This window comes from Lepidochelys kempii, chromosome 3 (genome assembly GCF_965140285.1).
Source record: "Lepidochelys kempii isolate rLepKem1 chromosome 3, rLepKem1.hap1, whole genome shotgun sequence".
NCBI lineage: Eukaryota > Metazoa > Chordata > Testudines > Cheloniidae > Lepidochelys > Lepidochelys kempii.
The window spans coordinates 171,167,297-171,186,515 of NC_136382.1; the positions used below are offsets into that span (position 1 = coordinate 171,167,297).

General features: G+C 39.8%; 1 protein-coding gene across 7 annotated transcripts in view; it reads left to right on the forward strand.

Annotated features, from left to right (window-relative positions):
• Window positions 1-19,219, forward strand: part of EML4 (EMAP like 4) — a 257,086-nt gene that overhangs the window by 176,121 nt on the left and 61,746 nt on the right. For all 7 annotated transcript variants that reach the window (XM_073339049.2, XM_078852282.1, XM_073339047.2 and 4 more), the window contains one exon: window positions 16,088-16,211. In XM_073339049.2, coding sequence (XP_073195150.1) covers window positions 16,088-16,211 — 124 coding nt within the window. The remainder of the gene's footprint in view (window positions 1-16,087; window positions 16,212-19,219) is intronic.

Genomic DNA, 19,219 nt, shown 5'->3' on the forward strand with positions numbered 1-19,219 from the left:
TGGGACAGACATGATAAAGACAAGAATGATTCAGCAATGATGATAGCATTTAATTAATATTAGACCCTTAAATATTATTTTTTGCCTGCTCCAAGAATTTTTTTCTCCTTTTGCTTCATTAATCCTTGTAAACCAAGTTCATAGAACAAATTCCAGTGGTGGAAGGCATGTGGCCTGTGAAATCCAACAAAAGCATGTGTGAATTATGCAGGTGCTTACCACAGGCCCTTAGCTAAAGTTGTTCTATTAAGTTCTTTACCAGCAGGTGTTTATAATCACCTAGCAAAAACCTGCATTTTCTTATTCAGCAGAGATGTGATTTTAAGTATTAACCATAAAGTATTCATATTTATACACCCAGAAGGATGGAGCATGGTGCCAAAGGCGCTGTTTATCTTAAAGAAGATAAAACTAACTTTTTTTCATTGGGATGCCAGAGTTCTTTTTTAGACTATAAAGTCTAAAGTGATAGCAGCTCTGTGCATGACTCACTTTATAAAAAGTACAATCCCTCAAGACATTTTTGGATGGCAATAAATTAAATACCATATGTGAAAGAATTAATGAAAAACACACAGTACATTCCTAATTTTGTTATTTTTAGTAATCTTCAGTGCTTCATTAATTCCTAATACTTTTCTTTCCTGTTTGTCTTTATAATCGTTTTACCTTCGTGCAGATTGTGGACTCAGTCTTGGAGCTCATACAGGCAAAACTCGATGTTAGTGTGACTCATGCCTAAGGGAGCCTCCAGGCCCAATTCACCATTTCACCATCAGATACATAGAATCATAGAATTGTAGGGCTGATTATCTGATTTTGTCCCTGCGCATGTTTGTGCTGTTCTTTTGTACTCATCCTTAACAATTTGTCTGTGTTTCCACTTTATTTTTGGTAGGATTTCTTTTTGATTTTCAGGTCATTTAAAGGTTGTTGCAGTCGTATTGGCCACTTACTATTCCTCTTATCTTTCCTTGGGATAATTTGCTGTTGTACCTTAAATATTCTCTTTGAGAAGCTGCCACCTCTCCTGAACTCCTTTATCCCTTTATTTTTTTTCCCATGGGACCTTACCTGTCAGTTCCCTCAGTTTCTTAAAGTTTGCTTTGTGGTTTTTTGAAGTCCATTGTCCTTATTTTGCTGCTCTCTCTCTCATTTTCTGTAGAAACTTGAAGTCTGTTATTTCATTATCACTTTTTTACCTAAGTTGCCTTCCTTCTTCAGATTTGCAACTAATTTCTCTCTATTAATCAGAATCAAGTCTAAAATAACTGCTGCCGTGGTTTTCCTCCATCTTCTGAAATAACAGGCTGTCCCCAACACATTCCAAGAACATGCTGGACATTCTGTGTTTTGCCATTTTACTTTTCCAGCAGATATCTGGGTAGTTAGTCCCCCCACTACTGCCAGGTCTTGTGTTTTGGATATTATGGTTATTTGTTTTATAAATGCTTCATTCACCTCCTCCCCCTGGTTTGGTGGTCTGTATTAGACACCTACCATAATGTTGCCCCAGTTTTCCCCCTTTTATCTTCAGCCAGAGCCTTTCAACGGGTATGCTTTCACCCCCTTCTGGACCTCAGAACAAGTGTATACATTCTTAACATATAATGCAACACCTCCTCCCTGCCTGTTCTTCCTGAACAGGTTATCCCTCTCTGTACAGATATTCCATTCATGAGATTGATCTCACCAAGTAAGTCTTTGTGGTGCCAGTTAAGTCATAATTTGCTTGTGTACTAAGACTTCCAGTTTTTCCTGTTCATTCCCGATATGCCTTGCATTTGTATGTAGACATCTAAGCTGCTGAGCAGATTGTATTCCCTCTTATTAGTTTTATACCCTATTATAATTTTGCATCCTGACCACCTTTCCAACTTCCAGCCCTTTGTCAAAATCATCTTTTTTTTATACTTGCTTGTGGGATTTTCTCACCTGCCCCCTTAGGTTATGTCTACACTTCAATTAAAAACCCGTAGTTGGCCTGTACCGGCAGGCTCAGGCTAAGGTGCTGTTTAATTGCAATGTAGACATTTGGGCTGGGACTGGAGCCCTGGTTCTAGGACCCTGCAAGGTGGGAGGGTCCCAGAGCTCGGGGTGCAGCCTGAGCCCAAATGTCCACACCGCAATTAAGCAGTCCATAAGCCAAGTCCTGTGAGCCCGAGTCAGCTGGCATAGGCCAGCAATGGTTGTCTAATTGCAATGTAGACATAACTATAAAGTCTAGTTGAAAGCCCTCCTCACTAGGTTGGTGAGTTTAAAGCCCTCACTAGGTCCTTTATCAGGTAGATCCAATGTTGAAGTCACTTGTGTATCTGAGGGTGCAGTTGGACCCTTTCTGTTTCTTTGTATGTTTTATTTTTTGCTACCTTTCTGTTCTCTTAAATGTCACACGCACGCACAGATACTAAGGGAATCAATGAGTTTTGCCATTGGCTCCAGTGGAGCCAGAATTTCATTTGTTAAGCGGGTAGCTAGCACTAGATGTACTGAGCTTGTGAAATATATACATTCAACATTCATTCCTCTTGATTTTAGCTATAAAACAACAGAATTTATTCCAGAGCAACTGCTGGTTGCTTTCTGCTATTTCACAGCGGTATGTAATGGAATTGTTACTTGTCTATCAGTAGCTCCCTCTGCCAGCTGATTCTTGTGTGAGGAAACAAAGTTTTATACTTACATTTAATATTATTACATTTACATTACAGTAAAACTATTAACCTTTAAACATCCCTTATGTGCTCTTTATAGAATGAAGTCATTACACATCAATTTATTTGTTTTAAGGCAGATTTGGACTGCCTGGGTGGCACTTTGACAACGTTTTAAAATAATAAAATTACACTTTTACTGTCAAATTCTTCCACAGTGAAAAACTGCATCCACATTTTAGCTTTTTGTTTCTTTGTTTTTTGTTTTGTAATATAAAAATGTTATGGTCTAATGATCGTAGTGGTTTGGCTGATGGCAGGTTGTGCTGTGATGCAGGAAGTATATCTAACTGGAAACTAGTTTCAAGCTCTGCTCCCCAGCATAGTGTGTATATTCCACTCTTGGATGTAAGGCTGAAGGGAGGGAAAGCTGTTGGGAAAGAGGCTAGCATTAAGGAAAGAATCATTTCATGGAATGAAAATGCTGGAATCTCTCTTCCCCCTGGCCAAAACCCCTACCGGGAGGTGGTCATAGACAACTCCATATGAGGACAAAGTAATAGGTTGCTGAATCAAATTAACTATAGATTTCTGTAGTACATAGCTGAGCTGTTTTTAATTTTACAATTGTTCTTTTAGTTTGTAAATGTCAGGATTAGCTTAAAAACAAGTCAAAGTACAGTATATATGATGTAAACAAGTGGGGGTTGAGCCATGTGCCCTATGTCTTTTGATGTCTTAACATTTTACCGTTTACTTAGTAGACCATATACAGCAGTGAGATGACAGAGTGAGGAGCAAACCCAGACCCCTTCCCCACTTCTCTCTGTACCACCTTCCCGGGCCACTAGCGGCACCCTTGCCACCCCAAGAGCAGGGGCAAGGGGTGGCATCCTAGCCCCCTCCACCCTCCCGCCAGGAAAAGCATGGCACCCAGCATACCAACATCGGCCATTTTGTCACACCTGTTCTAATTAATCCGTCTCATCAGAGTGTTGTATTAAGGTGTAAAGTACTGATGCTTGTGGAACAGCTTGTCTTTCCTACTTTAACTCATTTCCAGCGTTCTCATTTTTAATGCTATGTACAATAGGGTTGACCAGGTAACTCCTTTTAGCAATAATAACAATGATGCAAATAATAGCATAATAACCTACTATGTAGGAACTGCATCTGCAACTGAATTACTGTGTGTACAGCTGAAAATGTATGCCTTAATTCCAGTGTATGTATATTTTTTTTTCTTCTCTGGTCCCTGATCATACCATTGTTGTTTTTCTTTTCCTTTTTTTTCTGTATTCGGGGCGGCATTTTCAAAGTAAAAAGAACAGGAGTACTTGTGGCACCTTAGAGACTAACAAATTTATTTGAGCATAAGCTTTCATGAGCTACAGCTCACTTCACTGGATGTATGTCAAAGTTCCTTCCCCACTCTGAACTCTAGGGTACAGATGTGGGGACCTGCATGAAAGACCCCCTAAGCTTATTCTTACCAGCTTAAGTTAAAAACTTCCCCAAGGTACAAACTTTGCCTTGTCCTTGAACCCTATGCTGCCACCGCCAAGCGTGTTAAACAAAGAACAGGGAAAGAGCCCACTTGGAGATGTCTTCCCCCAAAATATCCCCCCCCAAGTCCTACACCCCCTTTCCTGGGGAAGGCTTGATAACCATCCTCACCAAATTTGTACAGGTGAACACATTTTCAAAGTTCTGCACAAGGATTTAGTAAAGTCAATAGGAGTTGTCAAGATAAGTCTCTGCCACTTTAAAAAGTGTGTTTCTGCATAGAACCGTGAGTCAGAACATCCCTTGACTAGGTTGAAATACAGAATTGTCAGTTCTGTATCTATTGCCTTTATGGGTGATAGCGAAATTGTTTTTCTATTCAAAGTTCTTTAAAGTTTCTCCTCTTGTCTCTTCCTGATCACCTACTTTTCTGCTTTGCACTACCCTAGGAAATAGCTAGCTCTTCCTAGAGACTATTGGAAGAGGTGGTATGGAAAGAGAAGAAATGTTTGAGATAAATCTGAAATATCTCTTTGTACCCCAAAAATTGTTAAAACTTTAGGAGGAAACCAATAAATTTCAGTTTGTTCTTCACCATGCCAATTAAGCCATATAAATTAAAAGGGAGTTAAACTTCTGGTTTTTCTAGCTTGTATTTACAGGAATATGGCCCTGGGCAAATATTTTCTTTTTGAAAATGTTTTTGTTGATATGCTGCCATCATCTGTACTGTTTGAAAATATTTTGTATTAATTCTCTCATTGCCCTCAGGGTTATACCTAATGAAATGTTATGGTCTGACAGAAAGGGGGAAGCAAAGAAAATGCTGTGGTATCTTTTTTTCAAGGAGAGGCTTGGTCAAGTAATATTTGATTAATACATCTTGATTAAATACATTTAAAAGTGAATCCATAGAATAATCTGGAATATGCACAAAATACCAGCAAAGGCCAAAAATGCAGTGTCTTTCATATGGGAAATGAAGAGAGTTACTCTGTATCTGAGGATGCTGTAGACAACCTCCCTTCCCCAAAGCTCCACATTATTGCACTCCTCCTTTCTTGCTTCAGACGCAAACAATGCAAGGTACTCTCTTCCCCAGGGACTGAACATGCAGCTAGCGCCTGCTTTGCAATAGGGGAGTGAGAGGTGCCTGGAGTCATTTTGTACTTTCAGGACTAGCTAGCCAACCCATAAGCACGAAGAAAATTCAGTCTTTAAACAGGAATTTAAGTTCTCACTGTGAGTGTTTGTTTGTAAATGCCTGCAGACAATACTGTATTTGTATGTTAAATTATGGAAGCATGAACACAAGATTTTCATAAAAGGTTCATTTTTATTACCTTAACATCTGTGGATAGCCAGTATGGTTTTGTCTTTGTAAAGTGTACATGATAACAAGTATATTGAAAAAAATCAATTAAACATATGACTTGTTTGGAATAATTATCTAAACAGTTTGTCAGACCAGTTGCAGCCTGTGTCAACACAAAAATATAATTAATACATATCTCTGGTAAAATAAGTGCAGTTCTAGTCTGGCTACTTGGAAATAATTCTCATTGATGGTCCATGCTTTTGACAACTTTAAGCCAAATTCTCTACTGGTGTAAATGGGCAAAATTCCAGTGAGGTAAGTGGAGCTGCATCCATTTACACAAGCAGAGAATTTGGACCACTATTTTTATATTCATTTTGGCATTGTAGTTTTGATACTTGCTTTATTACAATGAAACTAAGTTGAGTCACTTTGTATTCTTGAGAAGGCAAAACTTGTATGCATGGGTTAATTTCCTTTGGACCCAGTAACTACTACTCATTACTTATAGGAATAATTGGTGCAATACTGCAAAATTATCATTTTCAGTGACCTATGCCCTTTGGTCACTTTTATGCTATCTTTCAGTTGTGTTCAGAATATTATGAAAATCTTGCTTCACTTGATTCCAGTGTTGGGAAGTTCTACTTTGGGGACTAAAGGCTGCTTGAAATTCAAGTTAAATGAATTCTTAATGTTTCAGACAGCTGACTGGAGTACATTAAAAGTGGCAAATGCATCATGAAATCATGTTCTTTGAAGTCAGAGGACTTAATAAATTTGGTTTACTGGAATCTACTTTGACTGCTAGTTAGACAACAAGAAAACAAAGTACTATAAATCAACAATAAAAGTTGTTGCTGATTAATAAAGTTAACTGCCTTAAATTAAATATGTCACACAAGCAGTAGAACAGCAGCTTTAACAACTCAAGTGTAACTAGCTCGTGATTCAGATATTCATGTACACTGATTCATCTGTCAGATTAGTCAAAGGATTTTGGTTTAGAATGAATAGAATACTTAAATTCAAGTATTCACCTCATCAAATGACTGAACAATCACCCCATAAAACAGGTGTGTCAAATTTGTTAGTATTATGATCTTTTTGTCATTTACATAGAGTAGGATCTTGAGGTACAGTCACTCCGTTTGAATGATCTATTTGCGTTCCTTAGCTGGTTAATAGATTTCTTTGTACACTGGTAAATGCAAATACAGTAAAAGCTGTATTATCTGGCACTTTGCCAACTGGAAAGCTCTATAAACTGCCATTTCTGATCTTCATTGAAAATCCAGTTTATAGTCCGGTTGGCGCGTGGATGGCAGTCTCCCTACCTGGCTCCGGATGGCTTCCCAGAAACGGTGACATGTCCCTGCTCTCTTAGGTGGAGGAACAGCCATGAGGGGTTCGGCGTGAGGGAGGAGGTGCGGGGCGCGGACTCTGGAAGGGTGTTTGGGTGTGGAAGGGGGCTCGGGACATGGGGTTGGGGCACAAAGGGAGGTGTGGGATGCCGTATCCGGGTGGTGGTCACCTCAGGCGGCTCCCCACAAGTGGTGATATTTCCCTGCGGGTGCTGCCCCAGCCAATGGGAACTGCCGAGCCAGCGCTCAGGTTGGGGCAGGGGCAGAGCACAGAGCTACGTAGCCGTGCCTCCAACTAGGAGCAGCAGGGACATGTCGCCACTTGCAGGGATCCGCCCGAGATGAGCGCTGCCCGGCTCTGGCACCCTGCACCCCCTCCTGCACCCCTACCCCGAACTCCCTTCCAGAGCCCACGCCCCGCACCTCCTCCCTCACTCCGAACCCCTCATGGCTGTTCATCCACTTAAGAGAGCCAGCAAGGAGAGCCTTACACCCCCTCCCACACCCAAACTCCCTCCCAGTTAATTAAGAGGAATGTTTTACTTATTGGCACACTCCATTTTCCCGACATGTCGGATAACAAAGCTTTTACTGTATTAAATTATGGTAAATGTAAATTTTGTCAGCCTGAAAGTGTTATAATTTCTGTTACGGTACTATGGTATTATTTATATAGTATCATAAATATGTGTGGTGCTTTACAGACAAATACAACGACAAGATCTTTCGGTAGTGAATTTGCAAGCTAAATTAATGCAGTTATTTAGTATGTTTTAAGATTTCATTGCTCTGTGATTTGTTAGAGGTCATGATGCCACAGAAGCTAGCATAGTGGTTCATCTTGGTTGTTAAGATCATAATTTTTCTTTTGTCTCAGTGACTGAGTTGGTCTTCCTTCAAGTCTAGTTAGGCTTGTCACAATATCTCCAGGTCTTGTAATTACTGGTGTTTTCAGGGCGCCAGTTTTATTCCACAGAATTTCAATCAATCCTAAGAATCCTTTGAATTCAGTAGGAGCTTCCTCAGGTCTGTATTCACTAGATAGGTGACTTTCCAGTTCTCAGACTTAGTTGTTTGGTTCTGGGAGGAAACCTTGACTAACTACACTTTATTTCTAACATTATTCATGCTCATTCTGTCTTTTTCATAACTGGAAATAGACTTTTTGTTGTTTCCAATCTTTGTTCTCTGACTGTAGTTTTATTATTTATTTTTTGTGTACACCTATGTAGTTTAAACCCTGAGAAAGATCTGGACCCTGTCCTCAGAGTTTACTATTTAAATTACACTTTTGGCTCTCGTCCTTGATTGCACATTTCTAGGTCTTGTGCATCTTCTAAAATGCTTTTGTATTAATCATAGAATATCAGGATTGGAAGAGACCTCGGGAGGTCATCTAGTCCAGCCCCCTGCTCAAAGCAGGGCCAATCCCCAATTTTTGCCCCAGATCCCTAAATGGCCCCCTCAAGGATTGAACTCACAACCCTGGGTTTAGCAGGCCAATGCTCAAACCACTGAGCTATTCTATGTTTCTATGTATCTATGTATGTATGTATGTATGTAGAATACTGAAATCTACTGCTGTTGCTACTATGAAATTATCTGCTCTCTCCTACCTTTCTTGTTCTCCAAGAAAAGAGTTTCTTTCAATTTGAAGTGAATGGACAACCTGTCATTGACTTCAATAAGAGCAGATCTGGGTCCACTGTTAGTACCCATAGTTGTACTATTTAAGTTTGTCACAATTATGTTATTTTTTACTTGACAATTCTGGGGATCATTAAATAAACCAGTGAATGAGAAAGGAATAAAATTTTAATAAAATAAATTGGACAGCTTCTGCAGTGAGCTGCTTTACACAGCCATGTGGTGCTCCCAACCCCCTCCTTCAAGGCACATTTCCAAATTCCTGTGTTCATAATACTGTCCCTTGTGAGGGAGCGTCTCTAAATTATAATCTTCTACAAACATATCTCTACATCTTTTCTCTTAAAGAAAAACAAATTAACTCTTATATATTAACAGCTATCTAATAATACATGCATTACTTTCTCAACCCACGTAGTACATTTCCATAAACCCAATGTGTCAGTTACCTAGAAAGGAGAGGTTACCAGCACATCATTCTCGAGTGAGTCTTTACCACTCAGTTTAGTCAAATACTCCTTCTCCGGGCAGGTTAACAAGTCTCTGTGTCTTTCAGGGTGTTAAATCTCCCACTCTGATTTTCTCAATATCAACTTTTCATTAGAGTCTGAGTTGTTCTCTGTTTCTTGACAGTTTCTCCGTTGTGCGTTGATGATAAAGGATCAGTCAGATGGGAAATACCAGAGTCCATATCTACTGTCAGCGTGTTGGAACTTTCGTAAATCCCTTCAATAATGTCAAAATGTGTCCCATTGGTCTGTCTGTCAACTACATAAAACCTTGGATGCAGCTGTTCTTTGATGATAACCTTTTGGCCCCAAGTATTAGATTCCTCAGGCACACTCTCTCACCTGGGTTAAGAAATGGGAGATCCCATATGGGCCCTTTTGTCAAAATATTTCTGCTTCCACTTCTGATTTTCTTTCATCTTCCCTATGGTTTCATTGTTATGAGATTTCAGCAGGTTATCAGTAATTGGTAATTTAGATCTAATCCTTCTTCCTGCTAACAGCTGAGCTGGAGAAAAGCCATTCTCCAGAGGTGTACTTTGGTAAACCAGTAATGCTGCATACAAATCACCCCCACTGTCAAAAGTCTTTTCATAAGGTTCTTTGCTGTCTGTATAGACCTTTTCACAAGTCCATTTGATTGGGGGTATTTTAGACTTGATGTTTTGTGATTGAAAATCGCCATCTATGGCAAATTGCCTACAATCTGAACTGGAAAATTGCAGTCATAGAATCATAGAATATCAGGGTTGGAAGGGACCCCAGAAGGTCATCTAGTCCAACCCCCTGCTCGAAGCAGGACCAATTCCCAGTTAAATCATCCCAGCCAGGGCTTTGTCAAGCCTGACCTTAAAAACCTCTAAGGAAGGAGATTCTACCACCTCCCTAGGTAACGCATTCCAGTGTTTCACCACCCTCTTAGTGAAAAAGTTTTTCCTAATATCCAATCTAAACCTCCCCCACTGCAACTTGAGACCATTACTCCTCGTTCTGTCATCTGCTACCATTGAGAACAGTCTAGAGCCATCCTCTTTGGAACCCCCTTTCAGGTACTTGAAAGCAGCTATCAAATCCCCCCTCATTCTTCTCTTCTGCAGACTAAACAATCCCAGCTCCCTCAGCCTCTCCTCATAAGTCATGTGTTCCAGACCCCTAATCATTTTTGTTGCCCTTCGCTGGACTCTCTCCAATTTATCCACATCCTTCTTGTAGTGTGGGGCCCAAAACTGGACACAATACTCCAGATGAGGCCTCACCAATGTCGAATAGAGGGGAATGATCACGTCCCTCGAACTGCTCGCTATGCCCCTACTTATACATCCCAAAATGCCATTGGCCTTCTTGGCAACAAGGGCACACTGCTGACTCATATCCAGCTTCTCATCCACTGTGACCCCTAGGTCCTTTTCCGCAGAACTGCTGCCTAGCCATTCGGTCCCTAGTCTGTAGCGGTGCATTGGATTCTTCCGTCCTGCACTTAGACCCTGCACTTATCCCTATTGAACCTCATCAGATTTCTTTTGGCCCAATCCTCCAATTTGTCTAGGTCCTTCTGTATCCTATCCCTCCCCTCCAGCGTATCTACCACTCCTCCCAGTTTAGTATCATCCGCAAATTTGCTGAGAGTGCAATCTACGCCATCCTCCAGATCATTTATGAAGATATTGAACAAAACCGGCCCCAGGACCGACTTGACACCGGCTGCCAACTAGACATGGAGCCATTGATCACTACCCGTTGAGCCCGACAATCTAGCCAGCTTTCTACCCACCTTATAGTGCATTCATCCAGCCCATACTTCCTTAACTTGCTGACAAGAATACTGTGGGAGACCGTGTCAAAAGCTTTGCTAAAGTCAAGAAACAATACAGCCACTGCTTTCCCTTCATCCACAGAACCAGTAATCTCATCATAAAAGGCGATTAGATTAGTCAGGCATGACCTTCCCTTGGTGAATCCATGCTGGCTGTTCCTGATCATTTCCTCTCATGCAAATGCTTCAGGATTGATTCTTTGAGGACCTGCTCCATGATTTTTCCAGGGACTGAGGTGAGGCTGACTGGCCTGTAGTTCCCAGGATCCTCCTTCTTCCCTTTTTTAAAGATTGGCACTACATTAGCCTTTTTCCAGTCCATTATATCTAAGGACTTCATGTGGAATTCTATGTCTGGAGAAGATTCCCTTCATGCTCTCACTGACTTACTACTAGTACTGTGCAGTGTGCAAATGTCTGGAGACCAAGAATAATAATTTGTGACTACTAAATAATCCTTTGATTGCCAGTTAAATAAATCAATGCCAACCTACTCATAAGGCCTTTGTGTAAATGGATGAGGTTTCAGTGTCTGAAGGCTCATTGGAATTACAACCTTACTGCCCTTGGAAATCACTGCATCTATCACGGTAATTTCATGTCTGCAGTTCCAATAGTCTCTTATACTTGGACAGCAACTACTTATTTCTTTTATTATTAATTCTTTAATTATCACTTCTTTAAGGATTCCCAACGATTCCTCTTTCTCCATTTCCTCTCTTATTTGTTGCAGTTTCCTGTTAGCTATGGGAATTGACTTTACAATCAGATCTACATAGGCTTGCATCTCTGTCTATAAAGTCTTCTCTGGTTTCGTGGGAGCCACTGAAAAATGCATCTTCAGTGAACATGAATTTACCATGCGCGTAAGTCACAACCAAATCATAGTTTTGCAGCTTTATCATCATTCTTTGAATCCTTATGGTATAGTCATTTAGCGGTTTTCTAAATAATGCTATCAGGCGCTTGTGGTCTGTTTCAATGTCCACAGTCTGTCCATAAATATACTTATTGAATCTCTCACAGGCAAACAAAATTCCTAAAAGTTCCTTTTCAATCTGTGCATATCTGGTTTCTGCCTCAAGTCAGTGATTTGGCTGCATATGCCACTGGTTGCCAGCAATCCTTATGCTTCTGTAAAATCACTGCACCTAACCCACACTGTGAAGCATGTGCTGAGATTTTAATAGGCTTTTCTGGTGCATAGAGCTTCAATAGTGGTTCTTGTATCAGTTGTTGTTTTAAACCTTCCCATGATTCCTCCTGTTCTGCATCCCAATACCATTCATTTTTATTCTCTAGGAGTTTTCTCAGAGTTGTTGCTTTGGTAGATCGATAGTTAACCATTCCCAGGAACCACTGGACATCTTTCTTTGACTGGGGACATGGCATCATTTCAATGGCTGAAATCTTCTTTGTATCAGGTTTTACACCTTGGTTGGAAATAATGTCCCCAACAAAAGTCAGTTCTGTAACCCCTAAAGCACATTTCTCTCTATTTAGTTTGAGGTTTGCATCTCTAGTTGCACCCAGGACTTCCCAAAGTCTACTATCATGCTCCTCTTTTGTTGAGTCACAGATGACGATGTCATTCATTGAGGTGTCAACGTCATTCATTGAGGTGTCAAGTCATTCATATGTTTTTAGATCATATGTATGGTTTTGTGGTACACTTCTGGTGCTGAAGCTATGCTGAAGGGTAACCATAAGAATCTATCTTCCAAATGGGGTTAAATGTGCATAGCTTTGAACTTTCTTCGGTTGATTTTAGCTGTCAAAACCCCGAGGATGCATTTGTTTTACTGAAATATCAAGTATTTGCAAATTGAACCATAATCTCTTTTCTGCTTGGTAGTTTTTAAATGTTCTCTTTTTATAGCCTTGTTGAGGTCTCTAGGATCTAAGCATATGCGTAGCTGGCCATCATGTTTCTCTATGATGACAAGGGAGCTCACCCATTCTGTTGGCTCCTCAATTTTTTGTATTACTTGCATTGCTTCCATCCTTGCAAGCTCAGCCTTGAGTTTATCACAGAATGCAAATGGCACCTTTCTACATGGATAGATAACTGGAGGGACCTGCTTGTTTATCCGGACTATATGTTCACCCTGCAAGCAAACCCAACCATTGAAACAGGTCATGATATTCCCAAAAGAGTGCCTCATAGCCAGGTTCAGTATGATCTTGTAGTGAGGGCACCCCTTTTACCAGACTGAGTTTCTCACATGCAGCCAGGCCTAAAATTGGTGTCACCTCCTTTGGCACTACAATGAAAGGGAACCTGTACGTTGTTTTTATGGTTGATGCTAGCAATGTACCTCTCTTTCACCCGTATATTTGTTCCAGAATAACCAGTTACTTGTATTTTTGTTGGTTCCAGTCTTGATTTTCTGTTGAGCCTCTGATAATCTTGTTCAGACAGAATATTAACCTGAGCTCCTGTGTCCAGTTTCAGTGGAATAATTGTTCCATTCTCTGTCATAGGCAGTATCCGAGCTCTCTCATCAGGCCTTATAGATCCGAGTACATCTATGAAAAACTCCTCAAGATTGTCTTTAACTGAATATACTTGACTTTTCTGCATTTGGGATCTACAGCATTTTGCAAAATGATTATTCTTCCCACATTTATGACAGAGTTTCCCAAAGGCAACACATTGTATGGGACCATGTTGTGATCCACATCTTCCACATAACCATCTGTACCCCGTCTTCTCCCTAGCAGTGGTTTTCATAGCAAGTGGTTTCACTCTTTGATTTGACCTATTCTGGCTATATTCTTTAGTACTTAGTACATGGATAACCCCTTCTCGATGAATTCAGCTCTTTGGCTTGTGCTTCTACTGCCCTGCGTACTTGGGGAGCCTTTTCTAAAATTAAATCCCCTTTAACGAGCAATCTCTCTCTTAACACATTGTCTTTAATGCCACAAATGATTCTGTCTCTGACCAGAGACTCTGGCCACTCAGCAAAGTCACAAGCATGGGCAGGACCGGCTGGGGGCTAGCCTCCCCCAACCAACGGTTCGCCCACTGCCTATGGTCACAGATTTTACTGAATTTCCTTAATTCTGTGACACATTGCTCTATGGTGTCATCAGTTTTTTGCATGCATGTGAAAAAATTGTCTCTCTCAAATGTTTCATTCTTTTTTGGCGTGCAGTGCTTCTCAAATTTAGTCAGTAAAAATATAAATACAGAAGAAATTTAACTTCATGCTTTCACCTTCTTTAAACTTAGTTATAAATATCCAGTGCTTCCTACCAAAAACATGCAAAAAGATAGATGATTTCCCTTTATCATTTTTCTCCTCTGCCGCTATGGCTGTTAAATACAATTGAAATCCCTGTCTGAATTATTTTCCAGTTCTCTACAACATTGCCTGACAATTGCAGACGGGAAGGAGGTTGCAACACATCCATTTTTTGGCTTCCACCAACCCCCTTCTTAAACTAGTCAAGCTACTGTTGTGCTCACGAAATAAAGTACATGCAAACGCTTCAGTGCCTGATGCTTCACCTGTTTCTCTGGTGCCTCCCTTTGTCTCTGCTTTCAGTTGAAAACACAGGAGTTAACTTCACAATCACTGCAGTTTCCTTCTCATTACTTCTGACACCTTGTAATGATCCTGGGGTTAATTAAATAGCAAACCAGTGGATGAGAAAGGAATAAAACTTTAATAAAACAAACTGGACAGCTTCTGAAGTGAGCTGCTAAACACAGCCATGTGGTGTTCCCAACCCCAACCTTCAAGGTACATCTCCAAATTCCTCTGTTCATAATACTGTCCCTTAAGAGCGAGCATCTCTAAATTATAATCTTCTACAAACATCTCTACAAGAATATTCTACATTGCAATCTGAAAGGCAGTGACCTTGCCTCTCATCTTTAAGAATGATTTATAAACATTGCTTGGTCACTTAGAAACTCAAGACAAGCCTTTTATTTCTTACCAAGAGATTTTTAAAAATTAATCAAATATATTAATTTCGAATTGGCAATATTAATCAATTCAGATGTCATTATGCCACTTCTCAGTGCCATAGTGCTAATCCATCAACACTGAATAGCTGTGCTTCCACTCTTCCCCTATTTGTCAGCAAGCTGGTTCAACTGACTGCTGCAATCTCTGAGTTATCATATTAACTATTAGGATTTTCAAATATCATACTCAAAAACATCTGGGAGTTCTGCTGTTGGTGGAAGTTAAACTCTGTGGGGGTGGGTGGGTTTTTTGTTTATATCTAATCAAATTTGTATATTTAATACTGAAATATTACACTACATTTTTTAGTTTATGATCGTGATATTCACCATTGACATTAATTACTGTTAAAGAGGAAAGATACTGAAAATAGGCCGTAAATTAAACCATAATAAATAAATCATTTAGGTTAGGGCCTGTTTCTCAATTGCACTAGGGCCCCTGACACTGCTCTTAACACAGCCAGAGTGGTGTACAGTGCTTCATAGTGTAACTCAGAATCAGGTCCTTGATATATTTTAAACTTCATCAGAAATTGTAATTGGCACATTGTGTGGAAAGGACTCCACTGGGACCATGGCTTTACCTAGTGGTCACAGCAAGGGAACCTTGAAGCAGGATTACTGTCTGTTATTGACTCGCTGTGCCATCTTGGGCAAACCATTTAGCGTCTCTGTACATCAGTTCCTACATATGAAAAATGGTCCTCAAAGAGGAGCTGTGAGGCTTAATTCATTGTGTGGTAAAAGCATTCTGAGATCCGTTCATGAATACATGCTATGGAAGTGCACATTATTTGTCGCTGAGATATTTTCAATATAGTGATAGTACTGTTAGGAACAGTTTTCTATTCGTTTCTACTGAATGTTCAAATTATTTGAGTGATTTTAATGATGTCCACTTGACACACTTTTTTTAAAAAAATCTATTTTAAGATAGTGATGTTTGGTAAATATTGTTTGTGATAATTCAACTTCAGATTTTGTGATAACTTTGAAATTTGGTATCATGAGGTATTTGTATGTATAAAATGTTACATGCATAGTTTATCCAAAGAGTTACCACAAAGGCATTTATGGTAGCAGTAACTGTACATGCATATTGTGTAAGTATAATTTTTCAATACACAAATTTTACAGATCTTGTCCTTTATCAAACCCACATTTTGTAAGATAATAATCATAATACTGTAAATATATTCTTTGAGTCTCTCTTAGCTTAGTATTGAGGAATTCATTAAAATTGAACACAGAAAGTAAAATCATTGCAATTAATATTTTTTTGTTTCAACAGAGGGAGAGTATATTAAGATGTTCATGCGGGGTCGACCAATCACAATGTTCATTCCTTCTGATGTAGAAAATTATGATGACATTAGGACAGAACTGCCTCCTGAGAAGTTAAAACTGGAGTGGATGTATCCTTAAATATTTGCTTTTCCTCTTTTGTGATTTTTCTTTAAAAATCTAATCTCGTGTTTTTTCTTATAATTATGGAATTTGCTTAAATCAGAAAAATTAATTTTCCTTGACAAAACAGTTTTTTTAAGTTTACTGGCACTAAAGAGCCATAAAGATAGACTTCATAAATTTCCATGCACTGAGCAGTCACACCATATACTCCTGTATTTATTTTTTATTGGAACTAATTACATCTTTATTTTAACTAGGAAAAAAAGGAAAACTTCTCAAAATTGTTTCATTAGAATATTATTTCCAAAAAGCAAGATTTTGATTTCAGACACATTCACGTACACTCTTTGTAATGGACCATTGTGAGACTTTTTCTCTTGGTTTTTAGGAGGTTTTGATGAGGTGAAAGGTGCTGAATAAAACCCCTAAATCTTCTGCTATTTATCCACAAAGCAGGTAGAGAACGAGCCACAGAGTGAAAATTTCCCCATATTTGCACCACCAATGCACTTGAACCCTCAAATGAAGGGACTTGTCTCTAGGGGCTGGTCTGCATTATGAAATGGTATTGTGTTTGTATTTGATTGTGAGGAATGAAGTTAGGTGACATGATGCTGATCACAATTTTACATCAGTGTAAACTAGGACAGTTTATTTGCAGCATCATGGGGTTAGTCTGTTGTGGGAAATGATGCTGAACGTGATTTGTCCTGATCTGCACTGACTCACCCGTAAAAGTTGTGGTCAGCATTGTGTAAGCTAATTTGATTCTTCTCCATTGTATTCACATTGAGCAGACAAACTTCTAGGGCATACTTCAGTCCAATAATTGGTTGCTCTGCTGACAATGCCCAAACTACCAATCATGCTAGTGGCATTGATGATGTGAGCGACGGTCAGGTTGTCTGCTAGGGATCAAGATGAAAGGACCCTGTGTCCTAGTACTACTGTCTATAGACATTCTGTCATTAGATGTGTCATCTTAGCAAAGTAAATTAAAACTACTCATTCTTTCCTTTTGTCCTGCTGAGTAATAGATAGTGTAAAGGCTGAGAATATCAGTGCTTCGGAAAGGAGAAGCTGTGGAACCTACATCCACTGTAGCCGTGAGGTTATAAAGAGGGAGCAATCAAGTCCAGAGAGAGAGAAAGACACCATAGGGCAAGCAACCGAAGGAAGGGGCACCAGACTGGTTGAGAGCTAATCCCCAGATGAACCACAAAGAGGCACCCCCCAGCGGATGAGTAGAGAAATTTGTACCAGTGCCTCTAAGAGGCAAAGCTTCCCCACTTGCAACCACCAATTCTGTGTATAACAAAAAAGAAAACCATTAGCAAGGGGGGAGAGAACAGCATTAATTTTGGGAAAACACAGCAACAATGATTCAAAAGTATGCAAACAATAAGTAAACCCACACACACACACAGTATTTGGGGGCAGTGTTCTTTGCATCAGTTTCCAATCTTGCTGAGAGAAAGTCCAGTGGACAAATATCTCTTTAACCCACCACTCCCTTTTCCCTCCACTGTTTTATCTGCCAAAATTTGTAGCTTTCCACTGATAGCTTCTGCTGTAAAACACCTGTTTACACCATCAGGGTTCAATGCCCGATCTGCTAAGTCCCTAACGGTGTTCTCGGTCAGTGATTCCCAAACTTTAACAACCTATGAACCCCTTTCACTAAAATGTCAAGCCTCGTGAACCCCCTCCTAAAAATGAATATTTCCAGGGATTTTCTCCTTTACCTGAGTATAAATTATAAAAGCAGTGATCTTGGAAATATAAAATTTGTTTTTATGGCATACTTATTACACACTATTTATTATTTATCATTACAGTATTTTATTACATTATGAAAACAGCAACACTCTTCCAAGATCTCACTTTCGTAGCTTGTATCACTTTGAATAATCCTGTTATAAGACAAGGATTCTATGTTTCAGCAAGGAGTATCAGATGTGAAACAGTATGAAAGTATTTAAGAAGCCAACTCAGAGTTCCTCCTACACAAGCGTTCAGGTCTTGAGCAGTCCAGGCAAACAACGCAGGTTACAACAAAGCTTAAACTTGTTCTTCATAATAATTTTAAAAACAATACTAGCTGCCTATTTAATTTTAAAAACAGCAAAAAATATCCACCTCCCTTTCTATTTCTTATAAGGAGTCTTGATGTTTAAATCTCCTTACTGCGATAGATATGCTTGCTTTGATCTGCTTGGAAGTCCCAAGGGAGAGCTCTGTCCGCCATTAGGGAATTTTTTCCCGAGAACCCCCTGTAACATTTTGCGAATCCCCAGGGATTCACGAACCCCAGTTTGGGAACCACTGGTCTAGGTTGAACATGCAAAGGTGTCAATCCAAATAAACCTTTATCATTATGCTCCTTTACTACACTTGACAACAAAGATCTACTCTTCCCCAAGAAACTGCATTTAGAACACAACTCTTCATACTGTGGTAAAGAGATAATGTTATGATTGGTCTGTCACCATCAATTCTGGAAGTTCGCTGCTAGTCACTTCCCTATTGTTAGGATTTTCACTAATGCCATCAACAGACAAAATTTCTCTTATCTGTTAATTTCCTTTCCCCATCTCTAGCTGTCTGGTTGGACAAAATACTGTTGCTGGGAATGTTTGATATACTGTGGCAAAGTAAATTTAATGGGTAAAGACATTTGTCTTTTAGTTTTCATAATTTAGCAACCTCATCTAAACAGTATGCCTGTCCACTAGGAAGAGAGCTCAGGCTGCCAGTTCACCTCTCTCCTCCTAAGGTACAGCCACAGTTGTTATCCAGCCTAGCAGCCCTCTGGTTTTATTTTTTTAAGGAAGGGCTCATGGTAGGGCATTCTCTGTGCAGGACCTTTGACTATGAATTTCACTTCCTGCCTGCTTAGTTGAGCAGAGCCCATTTTTGGAGGCTTTCAGGGCAACACTGGAAGAGTTTCTTAAGGTACATCTACACTGCAATTATAGGCGCCGATTTCGTGGGTGCTCCAGGGCTGGAGCAC